This window comes from Podarcis melisellensis, assembly GCF_964234715.1.
Source record: "Podarcis melisellensis genome assembly, chromosome: 16".
NCBI lineage: Eukaryota > Metazoa > Chordata > Lepidosauria > Squamata > Lacertidae > Podarcis > Podarcis melisellensis.
Genome location: NC_138533.1, coordinates 23,905,049 through 23,928,880, shown reverse-complemented (window position 1 = coordinate 23,928,880; position 23,832 = coordinate 23,905,049). Strand labels below are relative to the sequence as shown.

At 49.3% G+C, this 23,832-nt stretch overlaps 1 protein-coding gene across 2 annotated transcripts; it reads left to right on the top strand.

Annotated features, from left to right (window-relative positions):
- The first annotated feature begins 1,396 nt into the window (after positions 1-1,396).
- On the top strand, positions 1,397-22,672 carry PES1 (pescadillo ribosomal biogenesis factor 1). 2 transcript variants are annotated; one of them, XM_081892406.1, is made up of 15 exons: positions 1,397-1,529; positions 3,124-3,203; positions 4,450-4,603; positions 6,100-6,209; positions 6,544-6,715; positions 8,218-8,307; positions 10,390-10,506; positions 11,402-11,479; positions 13,290-13,379; positions 14,194-14,324; positions 15,784-15,909; positions 16,153-16,337; positions 17,098-17,228; positions 17,324-17,491; positions 21,705-22,672. In XM_081892406.1, the coding sequence occupies exons 1-15, from the start codon at positions 1,506-1,508 to the stop codon at positions 21,783-21,785; spliced, it is 1,737 nt and encodes a 578-aa protein (XP_081748532.1). In that variant the 5' UTR covers positions 1,397-1,505; the 3' UTR covers positions 21,786-22,672. The 2 variants fall into 2 exon arrangements, with proteins under 2 accessions (XP_081748532.1, XP_081748531.1); XM_081892405.1 differs by having other exon boundaries at positions 17,095-17,228.
- Positions 22,673-23,832: the final 1,160 nt, after the last annotated feature.

Genomic DNA, 23,832 nt, shown 5'->3' with positions numbered 1-23,832 from the left:
CATATTTATGATTGGATGGGCCCCTGGCTGAGAAAGAGAGGCTTACAACAGCCCTTCAATGTAAAGGTAAAGGCACCCCTGCCCGTACGGGCCAATCTTGACAGACTCAAGAGGCCAGGGGCCAGCGGTGTCCGGAGACTCTTCCGGGTCACGTGGCCAGCGTGACATCGCTGCTCTGGCGAGCCAGAGCCGCACACGGAAACGCCGTTTACCTTCCTGCTAGAAAGCGGTCCCTATTTATCTACTTGCACCCGGAGGTGCTTTCGAACTGCTAGGTTGGCAGGCGCTGGGACCGAGCAGCGGGAGCGCACCCCGCCGCAGGGATTCGAACCGCTGACCTTTCGATCGGCAAGTCCCAGGCGCTGAGGCTTTAACCCACAGCGCCACCTGCGTCCAGCCCTTCAATGTAGTCCAGTGTTAAAAGTGCAAGTTGGTGGTGGAGCTGAGGCAGATTTGGGTTTTCAGACAAACATCCACCTCACGTTGCAGGAAAAGGCCCACTCACTTAAATGCAAGCAGCTGGATACAAAAGCCTTCAATGGACTTGCATGAAGGCGACTGGCGCATGGACATGTTTAAAAACCAGTTAGGGGGGGGAAAGCAGATATCTTTGCTGCTACAGTTTAGGAACCTAAGAAGCTGCCTTCTACTGAGCCACACCACTGGTTCCTGTAGCTCAGTATTGTCTGCACTGGCTGGCAGCAGTTCTTCAGGGAAAATGCCTAGCCATCTCTGAAGACTCCACTGGGGATTGAATCTGCAGGCACACAAGAACCGAAAGCTAAGCCTGAATGGGAAGATAGGGGTTAACTGCGGTAATAGATAAGAGAATGAAAATGAGAGTTATTAAGATTAAGTTGAAATAAGCTGGGGATTTGCTTAAAATTTATTGACAGGAGAATGCAGCAAGGGGAGGTATGAGGAAGTCGAGAAAGTAAGGCACATGAAACTAAGATTCAGAAGTATATCTGTTTTACGTTTAATTGTTTTGTATTTGTTTGTGTTGAAAATGTTGTGGAAACTTTAATAAAAATTAATTTTTTTTAAAAAAAGAACCGAAAGCTAAGCCCTGCGTGTCAGTCTGCATTTTTTCCTATCTCTAGGCACCCGACTTTATGTCACAGGAAGCCTTTCTATTTCTAGGCCTCTATCATAGTCATCCAAGCCCCCAGCATGCACCGCGTTCCCCAGGTCGGCTTCCTGAACCTAGGGTCTTGCTTAAGGCCCCCCTAAAGGTGCCCAAAACTATGCCTGCTCGAAAACTTTGCTGCTCGGAGAGCTTCCCGGCGTGGCGACTGAAACGAAGCGACTTCATGATCCGCTTCGCTTGGCCGGTGACATGCCGCCGGGTGGGCTTAACTCCAGGACGTTGGCTCCTTGTCAGGCAGCCGCATAGACACCCTGAAGAGGAGGAGCGATGACGCATTTAGTGGGCGGAGCCCCTTCGGCCGTCCTGCGAGAGTCGCCACGTGAGTGTCGGTGGTGCGGCAGGAGCGGCGACAGCGATGGGCGGCGTGGAGAAAAAGAAGGTACCGCGTGGCTTAAGGCAGGCCCAGCCTGCTCACCGCGTTGCTTTCATGAGGGGATGCCGCTTGCTTTCCCGTGTAGCGAAGTAACGTCTGAAAGTGGAAACACGTTACTTCCGGAACTGGCTATCTAATACACGGCGGCTTGCGAGGGGTTTCTTACTATCCTTGTGGTGAGACAGGGCCGTAGCATGCAGAAGGTCCCAGGTTCTGGTTCAGAGCCTGATGGTCTCCAGATAGGATTGGGAGAAACTCTGAGGAGCTGCTGCCAGTTCGTGTAGACGCTTCTGGGCTAGGTGGGCCAGTGGCCAGACTCGGGATGTGTTAGCTTCTTATGTTCCCGTGTCCTGGGGCAGGATTAGCCGAAGGGATGCTCTCAATATGCTGGACTTCCAACTCGTGTCACTCTCCTCTATTGTCCACTCTAGTTGGAAGTGCCATGGGGCATCTGCATTCCCTGTAGAAGGTCTGAGGCTTATTCCCCAGCATCCCAGGTGTGGCAGCGAATGTCCCCTGCCTGAAACCCTAAAGAGCAGCTGCCAGTCAGTGTAGACCAAACTTTCCCATCCTTGGGTCCCCGTATGTTATTGGACACTACAACTCCCATCATCCATGGCTGCTGGTCCTTCTCACTGGGGATGATGGGAGTTGTAGTTCAATAACATCTGGGGCCCAAGGTTGAGAAAGTCTGGTGCAGACAAATAGTGAACTAGATGGTATAAGGCAGCTTCCATCACTCATTGATAGAGCATCTGCTTCGTATACAGAAGGCATATGTCAATCCTTGGCATTTCAGGGCTGGGATGGACTCCTTGCCTGAAACCCTGGAGAGCTGCTGCCCTTCAGTGTCAAAAATACTGAGCTAGATGAACCAGCAGTCTGACTCTGCTTAAGGTAGCTTCCTATGTTCCTGTTTTAGCTGTTTACTATCTAGGCATGAAGGCAGTACTGTAGGATCACCTGCTTTTGAATTAATATTCTTAATTTCTCACTGTGAGCCTAACTCGTGGAAGGACATACCGTATTTTTCGTTCTATAGGACGCACTTTTCCCCCTCCAAAAATGAAGGGGAAATGTGTTTTGTCCTATGGAGCGAATGCAGGCTTTCGCTGAAGCCTGGAGAGTGAGAGGGGTCGGTGTGCAGCCTGCAGCCCGAAGCCCTGGGAGCGCAGCGCTTCGGGCAGGTATCCACAAGCCTTGGGAGCCCGGCGGGAGTTCCTGGCGGGCTCCCAAGGCTTACGGATAGCAGCAAGCTCCGGGAGCAAGCAACCTCGCCGCCGCTCCCGGACCCGTTTTGGGGGCTGGGGTCGGGGGAAGCTTGGGCTTCCCCTGCCCCAGCCCCGCGGCTAAAAAGGAAGCCAAGACAGCTAGCAGGATCCATCCCGCTCACTGTCTTGGCTTCTGCCAAAGCCACGCACAGCCTCTCCCAGCTGGAGAGGTTGTGCGTGGCTAAAGAGGAAGCCAAGACAGCCAGCGGGATGGATTTATTTCCTTAATTCCCCCCCCCCCTAAAAACTAGGTGCACCCTATGGTCCAGTGCGCCCTATGGAGCGAAAAATACGGTATATTAAGCGTTGTTTCTCTTTTCATCCCAAAGTACGAGAGGGGTTCTGCCACCAACTATATTACCAGGAACAAAGCTCGGAAGAAGTTGCAGCTGAGCCTTGCAGACTTCAGGTAAGGAAGGGAGTCATCACTTACCAGCTTACTGTGGCCTCTTGATACATGTGTGTGGCACAAGTGTCTTGAGTATTGCAGTGCTGCCTGGCAGGGGTGTAGTTGATCTCTCTGTACACACATGCCAGTGGATCTCTGTTTGCATCTCTCTCGTGGCTACTCGCCACAATGACTCTGCTCTTCTTCCGCAGTCTGGGGAGAGAGTGCTCTGGTGCTCGAGTTCTGCTAGTGGGCTTCCTTTAGGGGCATCTGGGTGGCCGCAGAGAGAACAGGAGGCTGGACTGGATGGGCCATTGGCCTGATCCAGCAGGCCTTTCTTAAGGTCTTATGTCAGGGACGCGGGTGGCGCTGTGGGTAAAACCTCAGTGCCTAGGACTTGCCGGTCGTATGGTCGGCGGTTCGAATCCCCACGGCGGGGTGAGCTCCCGTCATTCGGTCCCAGCTCCTGCCCACCTAGCAATTCGAAAGTACTCTTAAGTGCAAGTAGATAAATAGGTACCGCTTTATAGCGGGAAGGTAAACGGTGTTTCCATGTGCTGCGCTGGTGCTGGCTCGCCAGCTGCAGCTTCGTCACGCTGGTCACGTGACCCGGAAGTGTCTTCGGATGGCGCCGGCTCACGGCCTCTAGAGCGAGATGAGCACGCAACCCTAGAGTCGGACACGACTGGCCCGTACGGGCAGGGGTACCTTTACCTATGTCAGTTAGGGCCAGTGTGTTGGTGGTGGAGTCATAGCAGACCCTGTCGCACTGACTTCTTGGCTTTGGGTTGTAGTGGTGGTGACAGCAGTATCCTGTCGGAAGCACAAGGGCAGAACCATTCAGTTAATAACCTAAGGGTTAATTCTGTTTACAGTTAGTTAGAAGGTTGTAGTGTTGCCCAGCAGATTGGCATGATCCTTGCCATGAGAGCTCATGTTCTAACTGGCTGTGTAGTTTCAGAGGAAGTTTTACTCTTTCTCTTTAGTTGCTGAATATCTTTCTGCTATGAACAAGGCTTGAAAATGAGACAAAACCTCTCTGTCTATGTCTCCTCAAGTTATACGCAGTTTTTGTTCAGTTTACCCAATCAAGTATTATCACTTTCTCTTCTCTCTGGACTCAGTCTGCATTATTTAGGTGACTGCTAACAGTTCCAACCTGTGATAGCTTCACAGTGAATAGCATTGTGCGTTATGTTGCCTTAACTTGGCCAACGGGAAACCGACAAGACATCTGTTCTCTTCCCCACCCCCCTGCCCTTTCCAGGCGACTCTGCATCCTAAAAGGGATTTACCCTCATGAACCCAAACATAAGAAGAAGGTGAACAAAGGATCTACTGCTGCCAGGACTTTCTACCTCCTGAAAGACATAAAATTTCTCCTACATGAGCCCATTGTCAACAAGTTCCGGGAATATAAGGTATTGTGATCCCGCGGGATCCTGCAGCCAATCACAAGCATTAGGTTTAATATCACCACCTGGAACAGTTTTAGAGCGCTGACTTTGGAGATGGATTAGAGGAAGGGAGTTACCATTTCCTTTCAAGAGCTGCAGTCCATTTTGTTCCCCCTGCTCAGCGGTTTGGGTTTTATAGAAAATTTTGAACTGCAAAGGAAAAATTTCTGTTTAAGAATTTCCTGGCTAACCCACATCACTGAACAGCAGAAGAAAAAGACGTTGAGGCAAACTTAAAACTACTGTTTCTGAAAGAGTAACTTCCTTAGGGGGCTTAAGTATCAGGAAATATCCTGAGTGATTTAATTCTGCCTATTTATTTTGCTTGTAGCAAGTAAACAAAGTTTGAAAATTTTGAAACTGCCAAATGTGCCTGATACTGTATTTGAAGTTGGGATTCAGTCATTTCTTGTTTCAAATGAACTTCTGCAACTAAATATTTTCCATGGAAAAAAGAAAGCACTGAAACATCCCACATCGCTGCCTTTTCTTTAATGACTTGATCCTGAGCCCGGTTGCTAATGAGATGTGTAATGGGAATTGGGGTTGCTTGTGCGTAAATTCCAAACTGCTCCGAGCTGGTTGTATAGCTGGACCTTTTCCCGGTTTGACAGCCCTAAAAACGCGACTGTCTCAGTCACTGGCAGAATCCGTCAGTGGGCGTTTCCTAAACTTCCTCCAACATAAGAATTCCTTAACAGCCAACCTCCTCCTCGCTTCTCTGCGCGGAAGCCTTCTGCGCAGAGTGGGTGTGCCAAGCGGTGGTCCTGCACTCTCCTCACTGACCTCACTGGAAGAGTCTCGGAGCCTCCCCTCCGAAGTACTCTCAGCCTCTCCTTTCTTCCTGGTGTCATCTTGGTTTCCTTCCCCAGTGGAAGCTCTCTCTCTCTCCTTGCTGGTTCCCTCTCCGGCATCATTAAGGAGCCTTACCTCTCCACTCGGCTCCGATGTCAGTTCCCTGACAAGATGCATTACGTGATAGAATATCAACTCCCTCAAATGAAATCAAACTTGTATTTGTCTGGTGTAAAGTTTATCAGCCATTAGTGTTTCTGGCAGAAAAGCTAATGTCAGCATCTGTCACCCACGAAGAGATGGGGTGCTGCTGTCTCCTAGCTGCAGAAGCGAGAGGGGGGACTTAAGATACAACTGGGGCTCACTGTCTGCACTTTCTGGAAACAACTGAAGACATTTTGTTCTGACCAGACTTTTCCAACTGCATAAAGTGTCCACTTGTTAAGGTTTTAGTCTTGTTTTAAATGTTTTTGTTGCTTCTGTGTTTTTAATTATCTTACTTGTAAATTGCCTTGAGATGTTGGTTAAGAAGGTGATTATTAAATCTGTGGTGATGAGGATGATAGCGTAATGTTGGTGGACAGCAGACTAGGTCAGGGAATTCTAGACTGGGCGGCCAGCAGCTGGCAAGGGCACCTGTGTCTGAACCCTTTCTTCCCCACAAGGTGTTTGTCCGCAAATTGCGCAAAGCTTACGGGAAGAGCCAATGGAACACTGTGGAACGGCTGAAGGACAACAAACCTGGATATAGATTGGACCACATTGTCAAGGAAAGGTAAGAGATGGGAGGCCCGAGGGAGAACCTTGCAGAGGAACCACAATGGGGATCCAAGTAACTGGGCACAGGAGGGTCAGGGGATGGGAATGCAGTACCCTCTGGCCAAAGAGGCACCGGTACCAGGAGCTCATCCTATGGATGTGCCACTGGGGCTGACCCTACATGCAATTACCCTTCTGATCCAGCATCCTCAATTTCGTCCCCAGCAGAAGGGGGATCCGATCCCATGGGGACAGGACAAGCTGACTATAGTCCGGTTGTTTATAAAGCACTCTGGGATGATTAAGGCTGTGTGAGTTACATGGTCTTGTTCTTCACCGCCCCCTTGCAGGTACCCGACCTTCATCGACGCCCTGCGGGACCTTGATGACGCTCTTTCCATGTGCTTCCTCTTCGCCACCTTCCCGCGTACCGGCAAGTGCCATGTTCAGATGATCCAGCTGTGCCGCCGCCTCACTGTGGAGTTCCTCAACTACGTCATCTGCTCGCGCTCTCTGCGCAAGGTGAGCTGGGTGAGAGGCTGTGGGGAGTTACAGATCCCAGAAGGGGTTGGCTTTATTTCAGGTAGAGCAACACACATCAAGCTGGGTCTTCAGCATCCTGGTGCCCTCCAGATGTTTTTGTTGGAACCTGCGATCAGCCGAGCTCCTCCGGAATCGCCTCTGACGTGATTGACGACCTGAGCCTTTGATAAGGCTCCAGGCACATTCCCCATTACGCAGAGAATCAAAGCAACACGCAGAAGTGATGAGATTTATGGCTACATCACTGTGCTTTATTACTAACTACGCAGACAGAAAACACATCCTCTCTCTGTGAAAGCAGAGAGCCAGTGTGGTGTAGTGGTTAAGAGCCATAGACTCGTAATCTGGTGAACCGGGTTCGATTCCCCTCTCCTCCACATGCAGCTGCTGGGTGACCTTGGGCCAGTCACACTTCTCTGAAGTCTCTCAGCCCCACTCACCTCACAGAGTGTTTGTTGTGGGGGAGGAAGGGAAAGGAGATGGTTAGCCGCTTTGAGACTCCTTTGGGTAGTGATAAAGCGGGATATCAAATCCAAATCCAAACTCAACTGAACAAACAAAGGAACAGGAAACCAGTAACATCACATCCGTCTCCTGTCTTCCGTGAGACTTCCAACAGTGGAATCCCAGGAATGTAAACAGAGTCCTGTGACTCCAAGCACTGCACAGTGGCAAACAGAAACTAACAGTTTTTGCCCCCTTGGGCTGCGCTTGCTGGTGCTGATGAGAATTACTGCCTGCAACATCTGGCTGGCTTAAGTGCTCCATCACTGCCTTGACCAACCTGGTGCCCACCAGAAGTTTTAGACTACAGCTCCCATCAGCACCAGCAAGCGTGACTGTGTGATGCTGAGGCTTCTTGGGAGCACAGCCATGCTGGCAGAGCTTGGCAATTCCCTTTTAATGTCGATTCTTCCTCTGGTGGGGCAAGGGAGAGAGAGGAAGCACTGATTTCTCTGGGCCAGGAAATCTAGAGTTTGGAAAAGTAACCATTGCTTCAGCAATGCAGTAACTCAGCCGGGGGGGGGGGGGCTTTATAAAGGAACTGTAGGCTCCACTTTTTTCTTGCTCAAGTGCTGATCCTGGCAGGAGTTTCTGTGTGCTTCCTCCTCCTCCCAAGTAAACCCAGGTGCAGCTAGCTGGAGATGGAGTGTTGGGGAGCAGTCTGACAGACAGCCAGGAAACTAGGCACCCGGTATAGGGACCTCCAGCCCCTGGAACAGAGATATCTGGCTCTTGTTGCTTCCCAGGGTCACAGGCAGTGCTGCCCCTCCTCCTGCAGAGACTGCAGGTTTGAGGTCTGGGCAGGGCTGAACCCTGATGGGCTGATGGGGGTCATAGTCCAGAACATCTGGAGGCCACTAATTTGAGGAAGGCAATATCAGAGAAGTGGCTGGCCTTTTTTCACCTGCACCGGACTTCTCCGTTGTGTTCTGTGTTGCTTCTCCAGCTGAAACCACCCTCTGTCCTCCCCTTGCCAGGTGTTCCTGTCCATCAAAGGCATCTACTACCAGGCGGAGGTGATGGGGCAGCTTGTCACCTGGATCACACCCTACGCCTTTTCCCACAATGTGAGTACAGGGGCCAGATTTCCTGGGATAGTTTTGTTAATCTCATTGTCATTCCCTTCCAAAACAAAGGCACTAACTCCTTCGGAATCATGGGATGAGAGGGCCATAGCTCACCGGCAGAGCACCTGCTTTGCTTGCAGAAGATCCCTGGTTCATTCCCCCAAAACATCTCCAAGTAGGGCTAGAAATGCCCCCTTCCTGAAAGCCAAGAGAGCTGCTGTCAGTCAGTATAGGCAGTATTAAGCTAGATGGACCAAGCATCATACTCAGAATAGGGCAGCTTGCTATGATAAATCTTTCAATTTTGGTGGCTATTTCCCCCGTTTTTAAGTTCCATACTATATCTTTCTTAACATAGATAACATAGGTTTCTCTGGCGGATCATTCTGCTTGCCCTTTTCTGCAACCTTCTTTTCAATGTGAGGCCACCAGAACCCTCCAATCAATGGTGCCCTGGCCCACCTCCTCGTCCCCATTGGCCGCCCAAAGGGAACTAGGAGACCGTGACCTGGTCCTTGACTCCTTTTGCCCACGGTGCACGTTGACCTCTTGTCCTTGGTTATTCCAGCTGAGCTTCCCTTGGGTCGAAGAATCATTAACTTTAGAAAATGGGCACTGCAGAAGTGACCTTAATTGCAATTAACCCCCCAGAACACCGCTCAGCTGGTGGGCAGCGAGTTATTTGGACACATTTGGCCCTGTCCGTTGGCTTGCATAACTTAAATCTGTTGCTTTTCCCATCAGGCCATGCCTTAATGCACCGTGCAGATATAATAGCAACATATACAACCACGCCTTGTTAAAGGGGGTTGTTTGGATAACAGGTGCTGCTGTTGGCAAGCAGGCAGGAGGGGGATAAAGCACAATTTAATTTGACAGTGCCTATATGATATCGAGCAGCAGAATAATCTGGCCACAATCAGGAAATTTTGTCCATGGTGTGATTATTTCCCACAAAGTCATTTTGACACTTTGGAACCCTGCTTGTAAAATTTAACAATTCCAAAATACAGACACGCTTTTGCTTTCGCAAGATTGAATATACTCCCTTCGGCTGTACTTGAGGGTCGATTTCAGAAAATTCCACTGGAAAAACATGTCCCTGCTGAGATGACAGTATTGGGTCTGGCTTGTATAAAGATTTGAAGAGTGAGGTTATTATCCCTCTATTATTGTCCATGCCAGGTCGCTCAACCATTGCTACTCTGTCCTTTCTTTTAGCAGATGAAGATGATCAAGTGACAGCAAAAACTGCAAGGTTTTTAGCGGGGGCAATTGCAATAAGATCTGTTATTTGATTATTGATGTAAACCCCCAAAATGTATTTTCTATAGTTAAGTTTTTACCTCTATCTTCAGTACATTTTATTTTATTGCTGTGGCTAGTGGCTGATGCAAATAAAGATTATTCTGCTTCAGGCGGAAGGGGGATGGTTGCAGTCGGGCTGAGAAAGCCAAGCAGCTTAGACTTAGAGAAGAGGAAGGGAGATGATGACTTCTCCACCCACAGAGATGCCCCAAAGGGAAGTCCAAAAGCAGCAGCCAAGCTCAAGAGGCCTCTTCCCTCCTGTAGTTTCCAGCAACTGGTGTTCAGAAGCATTGCTGCCTTCAGCTGTGGGGGCAGAGCATCATCACCATGTCTAATAGCCATTGATAGCTTTACTCCTCTTGTAAAGCCATCCAAGGCGTTGGCCGTCACTGCCTCCTGCAGGAGTACGTTCTGTATCTCTGCATAGAGCTACGAAAGTGAAGCTGTTACTACAGTGGTACCTCTGGTTGCGAATGGGATCCATTCCGCAGGCCCGTTTGCAACATGAACAAAGCGCAACCCGCAGCGCTTTGGCGCATGCGTGTGACATCGTTTCGCGCTTTGGTGCATGCGCGAGCGGCGAAACCCAGAAGTAACCCTTTCCGGTACTTCCGGGTCGCCACGGGACGTAACCTGAAAGAACGTAACATGAATTAAACGGAACATGAGATATGTCTGTAGAGAAAACTTCTACATGGAAGTAGAACTGGGTGTTTTGAAAGGGGTATGTGTGTGTGTTACAGTGGCTTAATTGACACCCCTCTTTCCTCCCAGCACCCGACAGACGTGGACTACAGAGTCATGGCCACCTTCACGGAGTTCTACACCACTCTCGTGGGCTTCATTAATTTCCGCCTCTACCAGTCCATCAACTTGCACTACCCTCCAAAGGTGAGGAATTCACTGTGTAGAATTGAGAAAAACAACTGGAGGGCAGGGGAAATCCCAGGGACTTCGAGACTCAAGCTGGTGTACGTGGCTCTCCCTCTCCCAATTTATCCTGGCAAGAACGCTGTGAGGTAGATTAGGCTGAGAGAGGCAGTGACTTGGCCAAGGTGACCTAGGTGAGCTTCGTGCCCAATTGCCAGCTTAGTGCGGTAAGGTTTTTATTCTTTCATTAACCAAAATATTTATATCAAGTAGGCCGCAAGAGTACTTTGACATGGAACCTATGGGCCATGCACTGCTTTGTCAAGTGGAGGGGGTGGGGGCGGGGGGGGGGTTAGGCCAAAATTTGAAGCAGCCTTCCCAGAGCTGGCTAAGTGAGGCTCTGGGCTTTGGGAAGGAGGCACAAGGCTCAGGCAGGGTCCTAGAGCCCTCGCACCTCCTCCCAAAGCTTGGAAAGTGCTACCTAGGCTTTGGGAAGGAGGTGAAGGCTCTAGGACCCTGTCAGAGCCCCAAATTTTGATTCGGCCGTCATCATGTTGGACCACCTTGATTTTAAAGCAGCAGACCTGTCACTTAAAAGGAATGACAACAAACTTGAAAAATGAACTGGTCACAAAAGCACAGAAAGGATGGGGAGAGAGAAAGATCAGGCAATTTTGAGGGTCATGCTGGGTGCCACTCAGGAAAAGGCCCCGTCCCACATCCCAACAGACCAAAACCTGGGTGTGGGTGAGAGAGATGGCTCTCCTCCAATCACCACCATGGCTGGGCAGGCTCAAGGAGGGTTACAGGCAGAAAAGCCCTGAAGATGGACTTGGGGCTGCCAGCCAGCAGGAATGTTCTCTTGTTAAACTGATTCTGGAGAAGGAGGTCATCCCTGCATCTGTGTGTCTTTCAGATTGAATGCCAGTCCCTGTCAGAGCTGACGCCAGAGGATGGGGAGGTGTACGCCTTGGACTCTGAGAGCTACCTGGAGGTGAGTGGGCAGGAGTCCCGAAGAATCAGCTGTCTGGGCCTTGGATGGGGAACAGTAGTCTGGATGGAGGGCAAATGTGAGCCTCCAGGATACGCTCCACCTTGGCCCTTGAGACGCTCTCCAGGCCACACACAACAGCCCCTCCTAGAGTGTGTTTTGTTTGACTGGCATGTGTTCTTTTTTTTCTTTAAATGATATTTTATTAAGTTTTACAAAAGATTGACAATCAACAAAAATCTCAAAGAAAAAACAACAAACATCAATAATACAAGCAAAACAGGAAAAAACAAAACATAAAAAAGAAAATTTAACATATAAAAAGAAAAACTCTTTTTCAATTTGATAACCTTCAAAACCTTATTTTCCTTACTTCCACCCACTTTCCTTTCTTGTATTCCACTTTAAAAATTAGTTCAGCAAGCTCATTCATTATATATTTTCATCCTTTATCCCTCCCTTTATACTCTTGTTTATCTTAATCACTAGAACCCCTTCATTTCATTTTCAATGCCTTCAACATTCATAAATTGTACAGTATTTTTGTAGATAGGCTTTAAACTTCTTCTAGTCCTCTTCCACCTGCTCTTCTCCTTGATCTCGGATTCTGCTGGTCATTTCTGCCAGTTCCATATAGTCTATTACTTGCATCTGCCATTCTTCCAAGGTGGGTAGGTCTTGCGTCTTCCAGTACTTTGCAAAGTACTGGTTGACTGGCATGTGTTCTTGAACTCTGACCATGCCTCTCACTTGCCTGCAAAGAGGATACAGAGTGTTTGTGTGTAGAAACCAACCTTCTGAGCCAGGTTATCTTCAGCCTTTTCAGACCCAAGAACCCCTGATAACCTAGACATGCATCTGGGGACCTGTTTCTTAACCATTTAATAACAACAACAATAACTTTTTATTATTTACAACCTGCCCATCTGGCTGGGTTGCCCCAGCCACTGTGGGTGGCTTCCAACGCATATTGAAATATATTAAAAGTCAAAAATGAAAAACTTCCCAATACAGGGAACCCTTTGCCATATATTTGCACGACGGCAGGGCTCTTGTTGCGACCCACCTTGGATCAGGCCACGACCCATTAGTGGGTCCTGACCCACCAATTGAAGACCAGTGTTTTCATTCATTGCCCACCCCCCGCCTCTGGTTACCTCTGGCCCCACCCACCGCAGGCCTTTAGTTCCCCTGGCTGGAAATGTTTCCCAACACTTGGTGTTGTGCAGTGTCACAAGTGCGCACAAAGGGTGAACCTTTTTTCCATCCTGAGGGCCACACTCCCTTGTGGGTAACCTTCCAGGGGCCAAACGTCAGTGGTGGGCGGGGCCTGGGGCAGTGGGTGCCTTTTTTGACTCTTGCACGGTGGGCTACATCCCAGCCTTCCAAAAGTCGGAGGCCCATCCAGGCAAATGCATAAGAGGCATTATCACAGTTCAGGGCATATGGAACAGGGTCAGGCCTGGAGAGAGTTCCGGATAGGTGTTGAGTGAAGTTTTTAGTGTTTGATGTCGTATTGTGTTTTTATTATTTGTTAGAGGCTGTGCAGAGTACCTGGGGCAACCCAGTCAGGTGGCCAGCATATAAACAGATGATGGTGATAATAATAATGATGATGATGATTACTACTACTACTACTACTTCCTCAAAACCTGTGATTTCCTGCCCCTGTTGGCCACTCTCCAGTTCTGCTTTATTTCCTGCCCCAAATGATCGTTCCAAGGAAACGGCGGACCACCTCTGCTTCTGTTTCATCTGCACCCAGTGACACAATTAAGTATCTGTTAATTGCTGGACATCTTTTTCCCCTCAGAAACTGTCTGCTCTCAGCGCCAGCTTGGCCCGAGTGGTGGCACCCGACCCGGAGGACGAGGCAGTCGTGGATGAGTTCCCCGTGGAGGAAGTAAGTTCTTGCCCAGAGCTCTAGAGTGGGGGGGGGCCTCCACAGATCCACCCCTCCACCCCCAAAAAACTGGCCACCTGTAACTGTGGCCTGCTGGGAATGGGGCACTGGCCCTTTGTGGGAACAATGAAGCCACGCAGCATAAGTCGCCGCTCCAGCCCATTGCAGAGGGGCTGGGAGGGCAAGGCCAGAAGTCGGAGGGGCTTCTCTTGGACTGTAGCTTTCCTTAGCCGTGGTGGTGGGTACCTGAGATGGGAGAGCTCTCCTGAGCTCTCCTCAGGTTAACGAAGAAGTCACCCAAGATCTTCCTAACCTGATGCCCCCAGATGCTTTGTGCTCTAACTCCCAAGGCTGATGGGAGTCATACTCCAAAAACGTATGGAGGGCACCGAGTTTGGGAAGCTTGTGTCAAAGGCTTAATGCTGTCCAGCTGGCATAGATAAGACTCCGGACTCGCAGCCAGTTCCAAACTATTTGATTTATTTGACAAAGTTCAAACGTACATCTCCAGCGTTTCAATTAGCGTCCGTCCCGTTGTTGCGCAGTTGCCGCCTCTAATCTTTTCCACACCCAGCATGCAGGTCTGCGGAAACTCCTCCCCTGGCTTTCTCTGTGTACAGAATGACTTGTCCCAAGCTCATCCTCCTCCCTCTCTACGTCAGACCCACTGTCAGACGACAAGCTGCTGATAATCTCTTTAGGCTCTCTATAACTGCTGGTTTCTGTCCTTTCATCTTTTCCCATTTGCCTCTCCCTGACAGCTTGGCCTAGAAGGGATCTCACTGTGCCTTTCTCCCCCCCCCCCCTACACCAGGAGAGTGCAGAGCAAGAGGAGGCCCGGAAAAAGGAGCAGGAGGCCCTGGAGAAGCAGAAGAGGCTCTTTGAAGGCCTTCGCTTCTTCCTCAACAGGGAGGTGCCCAGGGAGCCTCTGGCTTTCATCATCCGGTATGTAGCACGGTCGCTCTGCCTTGGGCTTTTGGCTCTGGGCATTTTGCCAGGTGCATCCCAGGCCTTGGTAGTTTGGCTGGATTTTGGTGGCCCTATTGGGGTGGGGAGAGGAGGGGCGTCTACATGCAAGGACCCCAAACCCTGGCCTCATTCCAGGCTTAAGGGCTAAGACTGCAGCCCTAGCCCCACTTACCTGGAGGTAAGCCCCACGGAGTTATTCCAATAATTTATTTGTTTTATTGCCTGCCCTTCAGCCAAAAGTCGCAGGGCAGGTCGCATCAATTTAAAACACAACCTTTAAAAGGAGTTTAAAACAAATCGTGATCACAGGAATAAAGTGCGTCCTGAAAGCACACACCTCCAGTGTCAAAGGCCAGGGTAAAGAGATAGATTTTATGCATGCGGCTGAGCCTGTACATTCAAGGTGCCAGATGTACGTCTATCAGGAGGGAGTTCTGTAACTTGGGGGCTGCCACAGAAAATTCACTTTCCCATGCCACCTCTGCTCCAGCTTCTGGGAGTGGGTGAACTGCCAAGAGGGCCTGCTCTGCTGAACTTAACACCCAAGAAAGCCCCTAGGGAAGGAGGCAGCCTTTCTGATATTTGGGGCCTTAGGCATTTAGGGCTTTAAAGAAATAATAATAATAAGATGCGGGACGCAGGTAGCGCTGTGGTCTAAGCCACTGAGCCTCTTGGGCTTGCCGATCGGAAGGTTGGCAGTTCGAATCCCCACGATGGGGTGAGATCCCATTGATCTGTCCCAGCTCCTGCCAACCTAGCAGTTCGAAAGCAAGCCAGTGCAAGTAGATAAATAGGTACCGCGTTTCCGTGCGCTGCTCTGGTTTCGGTGTTCCGTTGTTCCAGAAACAGCTTAGTCATACTGGCCACATGACCCGGAAAAACTGTCTGTGGACAAACGCTGGCTCCCTCGGCTTGTAAAGCAAGATGAGCGCTGCAACCCAAGAGTCATCTGCGACAGGACTTAACTGTCCTGGGTCCTTTACCTTTACCTTTTTAAAATAATAATAAGAAAAAAAGAACAATAATTTATTATTTATGTGCCACCCATCTGACTGGGTTGCCAGAGCCACTCTGGGCTGCTCCCAACAAAATATTATAAACACAATATAACATCATTAAAATCTTCCCTGAACAGGGCTGCCTTCAGATGTCTTTTAAAAGTCAAATAGTTGTTTATCTCATTGACATCTGTCGGGAGGGCACCGCTACTGAGAAGGCCCTCTGCCTGGTTCCCTGTAGCTTCACGTCTCACGGTGAGGGAACCACCAGAAGGCCCTCGGAACTGGACCTCCGTTGAATTGTGTACAGAAACAGACTGGCAACCAATTCAGTAGGACTCACTTCTGAGCAGGCATGGTTGGGTTTGTGCTGTAGGGTTCGGTCTTCCTGTTTGATTGGTTCAAGAGGGTGTGTGTCATCGTCCCCTTTCTGGCAGGTGCTTTGGGGGCCAAGTGTCCTGGGACAGGTCTGTTTGTATTGGCGCTACTTATGATGTGACAGACCCAACCATCACCCATCAAATCGTCGACCGGCCTAGTCTGGAAAAGCAAGTGATAGGCAGGTGAGTGCAGCAGTCTCTTGGTCGGGACTACAACTCCCATTGGCCCAGGCAGCATGTGCTACTACCAGAGATGTTGGGAACTGTAGTCTGACAACATCTGGAGAGCCTCAGGTTGGCTACCTCTGGGATAAAGGCTTGAAGGTTCACAGCAAGATCACGGATCTCAGATTCCCCCCATCCACCCGGTTCTAGATCACTTGTCCATTCTGGTTTTTGAGAGTCTGGGCTTGTGTTTCTCCCCAGGTATTACATCCAGCCGCAGTGGGTCTTCGATTCAGTCAACGCCAAGCTGTGCCTTCCGGTGGCAGATTACTTCCTCGGCGTCCTGCTGCCTCCTCACCTCTCACCGTTTGTGACTGAGAAGGAAGGGGACTACATCCCACCAGAGAAGCTGAAGCTGCTAGCCTTGCAGAGAGGCGACGAGCCAGGTAACGCGATGCTCCGTGAACCGTGGTCCATGGTTCTTCAGACTTGGGTCCCCTGCCATTGTTAGACTGCAAATCCCATTATCCCCAGTTGCTTAGTCAGTGTTATTGGGGGGGGGGCAGTTCCACAACATCTGAGAATCCCCCAAGCTTGAAAATCAGTGCCACTGGGGGCTGCCTGATTGGCATTGACCCCTGACAGGGCCTTTTCATTGGTAGTTCCCTAGTTACGGAATTCCCTCCCTAGTGAGACACACCTATTGTCATCATTATTAACTTTCAGGAGGAATTTGAAAGCATTTCTCTTTACCCATAAATTTGGTGGCTGAAGAATACTGTACCTGCGGTCTAAACCACTGAGCCTCTAGCTTGCTGATCGGTAGGTCGGCAGTTCGAATCCCTGCAACGGGGTGAGCTCCCGTTGCTCTGTCCCTGCTCCTGCCAACCTAGCAGTTCAAAAGCACACCAGTGCAAGTAGATAAATAGGTACTGCTGCGGCGGGAAGGTAAACGGTGTTTCCGTACATTATGGGTTTCATCACGGTGTCCCGTTGTGCCAGACGTAGTTTAGTGATGCTGGCCATATGAGCTGGAAAGATGTCTGTGGACAAACGCCGGCTCCCTCGGCCTGAAAGCGAGATGAGCACCACAATCATTCTGATGTGTTTCGTTCAGTAAATGGTGAGGGGCTTTCCTCTCGCAAGCCTGCCTTACCTGTGTGGAGCTCATGAAAGTTAACACGAGGTGGTTCCTTCCTGTAGGAGAAGAGAGCGGATCGGAAGAACAGGAAGAGAGTGACGGTGCCACAGAAGACTCGGAGGACGAGGATGAGGGTTCTGAGAAAGAAGATGAGGGGAAGCTGAAGAAGATGGAAGCGCAGAGGACCCAGAGCAAGGTACGTGGGGAGAGAGGCACAATTGTTTCCTGAAAGTTTTGCCTGCCTCCAGGTTGCCCTTTTGAGTTTGTGATTTCCTCCTCCTCCTCCCACAGGCCCTCCCGGTGAAGGTGACGGCAGGTAAAGTCCTGAGAGAGGATAAGCAACGGCTGGCGCAAGAGGAGCAGAGCGAGGAGAAGCGCTTGGCCATCATGATGATGAAGAAGCGGGAGAAGTACCTGTACCAAAAGATCATGTTTGGGAAGAGGCGCAAGATCCGAGAGGTATTGTCACAATGGGCCGCTCCTTCCTGTCCTGGGCTTGAGCTCTCTTGCTGTGCTGGGCCTAGGAAAAGGTTGTGGGTGTGTCCTACGAAGTTGTCCTGTTAGGTTTCCCACCTGCACCATGGGACTTCCTCTCCCCACCACGTGCCCCTCGAATCTGGGGGTTCCCTCGACCTCTCTGGAGCAGCTTTGCGAGGGGAGTAACACAGGGCAAGGGAAGGCAGAGGAAGTCATGTTGTGCAGTCCTTAGGACCATAGGATGCTGTCTTCTGCCGAATCAGACCATTGGTCCTTCCTCCTCCTCCTCCTCCTCCTCCTCCTCCTCCTCCTTATTTATACCCAGCCCATCTGACTGGGTTCCCCAAGCCACACTGAGGGGCTCACAACAGAATAATAATAATAATATGATAAAACATCAAGCGTTAAAAACTTCCATGAACAGGGAAGCCTTCAGATAGTTGCTTATCTCCTTGACATTTGATGGAAGGGCGCTCCACAGGGCGGGCACCACTACCGAGTAGGCCCTCTCCCTGGTTCCCTGTAACATCATTTCTCACAGCAAGGGAACCGCCAGAAGGCCCACAGCGCTGGACCTCAGAGTCCGGGCCGAACGATTGGGGTGGAGACGCTCCTTCAGTTATACAAGGCCGAGGCCATTTAGGGCTGTAAAGGTCAGCACCAACACTTTGAATTGTGCTCGGAAATGTACTGGGAGCCAATGTAGGTCTTTCAGGACCGGTATAATAGGGTCTCGGTGGCCACTCCCGGTCACCAGTCTAGCTGTCGCATTCTGGATTAGTTGTAGTTTCCAAGTCACTTTCAAAGGCAGCCCCACGTAGAGCACATTGCAGTATTGTCTACACCAGCAGCAAATGGGTCTCCTAAGCCCTACCTAGAGATGCTGGTGGAATGAACCTGAGATCTTTTGAATGCAAAGAACATACTCTACCACCGCACAACAGCCCTTCCCTAAAATGAAGTAAGGTTCTGGTCCTCATGTTACAAATTAAAGACTGATTTAAAGAGGGACATAGGAAGCTGCCGTATACTGAGTTAGAACATGGGCCCATGTTGCTCAGTATTATCGGCACTGGTGGGCAGCATGTCTTCAAGGGTTCAGACAGAATCTTCCACAGTCCTACCTGGAGATTTCTGGGGTTGAACCTGGGACCTTTTTGTGTGCAAAGCAGATACCCTGTTACTGAGCTATAGCACAAACAGGATTACAGCAATTCGTTGGATTCAGTCCAAGATTTCCCCCCTTTCTTCAAGTGCGTCTACAGACATTAGCACAGGAGTAGCCAAGATGGTGACCTCCATATGTTGTTGGACTGCAACTCCTATCAGTCCCACCATGGCCAGGGATGATGGGAGTTGTAGTCAAGCAACATCCAGAAAGGCACTGTATTGGCTACAACCGCATTAACGATGCTCAACTCTAGGCTGTAAAAAACTAACCCTCATTTCCACACATAAAGCTCTTGCAAGGCACAGGAGGAAGACAGGCTGGGTTTATTTTATTTTTCTAGATCATTTTTAAACTTACAAAAGAGGTAGTCACTAGCGTTTATTGTTAATTTCAAGTTATAAATAGTATCGGCAAATCCAAGATTACCATTCCAGAGTAGCCTCTTTGTTGGGATCTTCTTATCACAACTCACACACACACCGCCTTCCTTAAACATTACAAAATAAACATTGAACTCTGCTGCAGCAATATCCTATGAGTCACACATCCAGCACATAGGCGCCGACTCCATGGGGCCTGAGGGGGCCCGAGCCCCCTCAAAAATTCGTTTGGGGGGGCTCCGCCCCCCAATAATTTAAGAAAATTATTAGTTATATTATGCTTTGTAAAATCACAAAATTATGTTGGTATTTTTTATTTTCCTTGTTTGACGATAGTTACCTTTTAAAATACATTCAGTAATGAGTTAAAACAAAGCCACTCCCAATCTAGAGAGGGGGTGGGGTTGCGGGCTCTCGACCCATCAACAATCTCGCAGGGCTGAGGAGAAGCGGGGATTCCCCCTAGCTCATTAATATTCACCGCCCACGGCGGCAGCCAATCGGCTGCCGCAAAGGGCGGGCCCTCACAGGTTCACTTAAGGTCGGGGCAGCCCGGGGCTCGCCCCTTTCGTTCCCCCAGCAGCAGCGGTTTGGAGGTCTTGGGCCCCCCCAATATTTTTTATAAGTCGGTATGGGCCCCCCCCCCCAATATTTTTTATAAGTCGGCGCCCCTGATCCAGCACCACCATTGCAGGGAGAGAAGCGGCTTGTATGTGCGCAGGGCCACATTGTCCTCTGCTTCTGCCAATGTGCGTTTGTGGGTACAGTGGTACCTCGGGTTACATACGCTTCAGGTTACAGCCTCTGCTAACCCAGAAATAGTGCTTCAGGTTAAGAACTTTGCTTCAGGATGAGAACAGAAATCGTGTTCCGGCAGCGTGGCAGCAGCGGGAGGCCCCATTAGCTAAAGTGGTGCTTCAGGTTAAGAACAGTTTCAGGTTCGAATTAAGTACTTAACTTGAGGTACCACTGTATTAGCTGAGGCATTCTTAGCTCTCCCTCTGCAACGTCTGGCATTCAATAGAGCAGGCATAGAAAACCTTTGGCCTTCCAGAGGTTATTGAACTACAACTCCTGTTAGCCCCAGCAAGCGCAACCAATGACCAGGAATGATGGGAATTGTAGTCCAACAGCAACTGGAGGACCAAATATTCCCCACACAGGCAGTGAAGTGATGGAAAGTTGGTGCTCACTACACAAAACTTTCCTGATCTTAAGTTTGTGGAGTATGCCACATACTTTTATTTCTTTAGATTGGCTTTATTGAAAGATTTTCATGGCTAACAGTGCTCCATATCTTGTTTCTAGTTCATAGAGTCTTTTTCACAGGCAGTTATATTTGGTGTGAGTCATTGCTATCGTAGGCATTGTGAGTTTTGGGGGGTGGGGAGACAGGCGGGGGAGAGAAGGGGGTAGTGTTGTTTCCTTCTGTTGCATAGTGTGTGTAAGGAGTTTTGTTTCAGCATCACGTGGATAGTTTCGTTATCTATTCATATATTTGTTTTCTTTGGCGGTGCAGCAGGTTGGGGAGCCCAGAGCTTGGTTGTTTGCATTTGATTAAGTAGCAGTGAGTTTTGTTTGATTGTGGGACAACTTCAGAAGAAACACGCTTTAATCCAGACTTGACCAATCTGTTGCCTTCCAGATGTTTTGGACTACAACTCCCATCACGACTGCTGGCTGGGGCTGATAGGATCTGTAGTCCAAGACGTCTGGAAAGCACTAGGTTGGCCAAGGTTGCTTTATTTTGTCTGATGCTGAAAATTCAAGCATTGACCTAACATGTCATTTGGGGCGGGGGGAAAAAGGGGGGACTTGAGCAAGAGTGTATAGCGTCAGTATGGGTCAATATGGAGAGCAGATTCATTGGTTCATAGAATTAATGAACTGTATGCCACTCTCTGTGACCCAAAGTACAGTGATGCTGCAAAAATCTCTCCATGTCCCCTACTCTTTCACTTCTGTGAGAAATTAACATGAATCTCGAGGTCTTCTTGGCTTGAGAGTTCCAATCCAAGCATTCGGGTGCACAGCACCCATACTAACAGAGGACGATGGCTTGCAAAGGGGTTTTTGCTCAGTGAAATTGCTCGTGATATACACAAAGGCTGCCCATCAGTGCCTCCTATAGTAGCTGGGAAAGATATCAGAATTCCACAATGCACAAAAGACCGTTTGCGGTTCCTGCTCAGTTTCTGTTTGCACTGACTTGGCATCTGCTGTGCTGAACGCACCTCTTTAAACATGCCCACATTTCACTGGGTGTCAGAATTGGACACGCTCCCTCCCTTCCATTTTGAACAGAGGAGAGCTGCAAATAGCTTCTCTCTGAGCCATTGCAGGGGTGGCCGATGTAGGTGACTTCCCCTCACATAGAGGAATGGGTAGCCGTGCTCATGGCATTTGGTTTTCCTGTCTCTTTTCTTGCCTTTCTAGATGTGGCAGCCATTTTATCTTACACTACACCCCCCCACACACACCAGCCTTTTTGTGACTGGCGCTCACAGCCCTTTCCCAAAATTCCAAATGGGCCCACTGACCCAAAAAAGTCGGCAGCCCTTGCTGTATATACCACATGTGTCAAAAAAAAAGTTGAATTTTTGAGACATGAACTAATGCATTTTATTTTTTCCTCCCCTCTCAGGCTAACAAACTAGCAGAGAAACGAAAAGCTCACGACGCGGTAGTGAAATCGGAGAAAAAGAAAATGAAGAAAGCACAATGAGAGTAACAGAGGCCTCTCATCCCAGCCTGTCCCTTCTCACACAGGCCTACAAGATGGGCACTTTGGGCCTTTCAGCTGTTGGTGGGATGCCTCAGAATTCTGGCTTCTTCCCCTGAATCCATTTTCACCAAGGTGGACTCTTGTGGGATGATTGGGCCTAGTAGTACCTTGGGCTTCAAGGGGGAGAAGGTCCGCTTTATTTAAAAACACATCTGAATTCTCCTCAGTTCCCATCAGGGTTTTCTCGTTGTATGATGGTTACTGTCATGCATCAGATTCGCCAGTCAGGACAGGCTTTCTGGGCTTTGATAGAAACAAAAAACGCATGAGGCCACCTCTCCCCACTGGTAAATGTGTGGGGTAACTGAGAGAGTGTGAATAAGGCTCCCCACGCACACTTCCTGTAAGTGACTTTTCGTGAGAAAAAGTCTCTCTGGCTATTTTGGCACAGGGAATAAGCAGGCCTGAGGTCTGCAAGACCACCACAGAGTCCACCCCTTAATTTTAAATGTCACTTTCTTCCAGTTGGTGAGCATACGGGAAGGAGCTTGTGGTCTTTCCAGAGGGCAGAATTGCCTCTGAACTGTTGCTGTGCTTTGTAAAGAAACCTATTTACACTGTCAATGCAAGGGCTCATGTTGAACAGTCCTGTCTTGGTAAACGGAACAGCTTGGGGATTTTAGGGGCAATGGGGTTGTACCCACCATCCTCCCCCCGCCGCCTTGCTTTTGTCTTCTTCGATTCTGATGCTTCCCCATAGCACCCATTCATAGCCTGGACAGCTCAGCAACGCATCTGGACCCTGAGCCTCTTCCGCATTTTGTATTACAATTTCAAATCGCAGAATAATTTACGTTCTCTTTTATTAAACTGAGCTTTGAAACGAATTTCAGCAGTCTTCTTCCTCCTCCTCCTTCTCACAAACATCATTGTCATTCACCAGCAAGTCCCAGGGTGGGTTACAATAATCCAACTTAAAAGCAGTTAGAACCAATTGCAATCACAGTCCAGTTGGCAGAGCATGAGACTCTTAATCCCAGGGTTGTGGGTTCAAATCCGGTTCAGACAAGATTCCTGTATTGCAGGGGGTTGTACTAGATGACCCTTAAGGTCACTTCCAATTCTATGGTTCGGTGAATAGGGTGGGCTCTGACAACACACATCTCGGGTTGTGTAAAGAGGCCAGGGTAAAGACAGTGCACCACAGAGCAGATGTGTCTTACAGCTTGCCTTTTGCCTGCCTCTTCCCCATGCCTGCCCACCACCCACAAAGGTCAACTTTTGTGCCGCCTCCCTGCAAATGGCTTATTACCAGAGTAAATAATCTACTATGCTTATATCCCGTCCTTTTTCCTCTAAGAAGCTTAAGGTGGCAAACAAACATGGTTCTACTCCTTCCCATTTTATCCTTGCAACAACCCTGCGAGGTAGGTTAGGATTAGAGATGATAGGGCATTACAGAAAAGGGACATGGGAAGCTGCCTTATACTAAGTCGGATGGTTGGACTGTCTAGCTCAGTGTCGTCTACACTTACCAGCAGTGTGTCTCCAGGGTTTCAGGCACAGCGGGAGACACCAAGGATTAAAGGTGAGACCTTCAGTCATGCAAACTGGATGCTTTACTGTGTTTGTACCATAGGAACAGAGGAAGCTGCCCTGGTTAGAACACAGTACTGATAACACCAAGGTTGCAGGTTCGATCCCCATACGGGACAGCTACGTATTCCTGCATTGCAGGGAGTTTGACCAGATGACTCACAGGGTCCCTTGAAACACTGAAATTCTGTGACCACGTTTATCCCATTGGTCCATCTAGCTCTGTATTGTCAATACTTGACTGGCAGGAATTCAGACAGACCCTACCTGGAGGTGCTGATAATTAAACCATGGACCTTCAGGCAAAGCAGGTCCTGTGTCCTTGAACTATGGCCCTCAAGGTAGAAACAGTCCTGTTACTTGCTTTGTGTTGCTACCACGTTGATTCTTTTTTTGCAGAATCAGGATCCTGGCACCTTTGATAAGAGGGGAAAGAGGAGGAGCAAAACAA

Bases quoted from the DNA above. Each gene is read 5' to 3' on its own strand.
- PES1 (XM_081892405.1), top strand. From the start codon at position 1,506: ATGGGCGGCGTGGAGAAAAAGAAG. The intron at 4,604-6,099 runs GTATTGTGATCC...CTTCCCCACAAG, and splicing joins ACAAGTTCCGGGAATATAAG to GTGTTTGTCCGCAAATTGCG. The intron at 17,492-21,704 runs GTATTGTCACAA...CTCCCCTCTCAG, and splicing joins AGAGGCGCAAGATCCGAGAG to GCTAACAAACTAGCAGAGAA.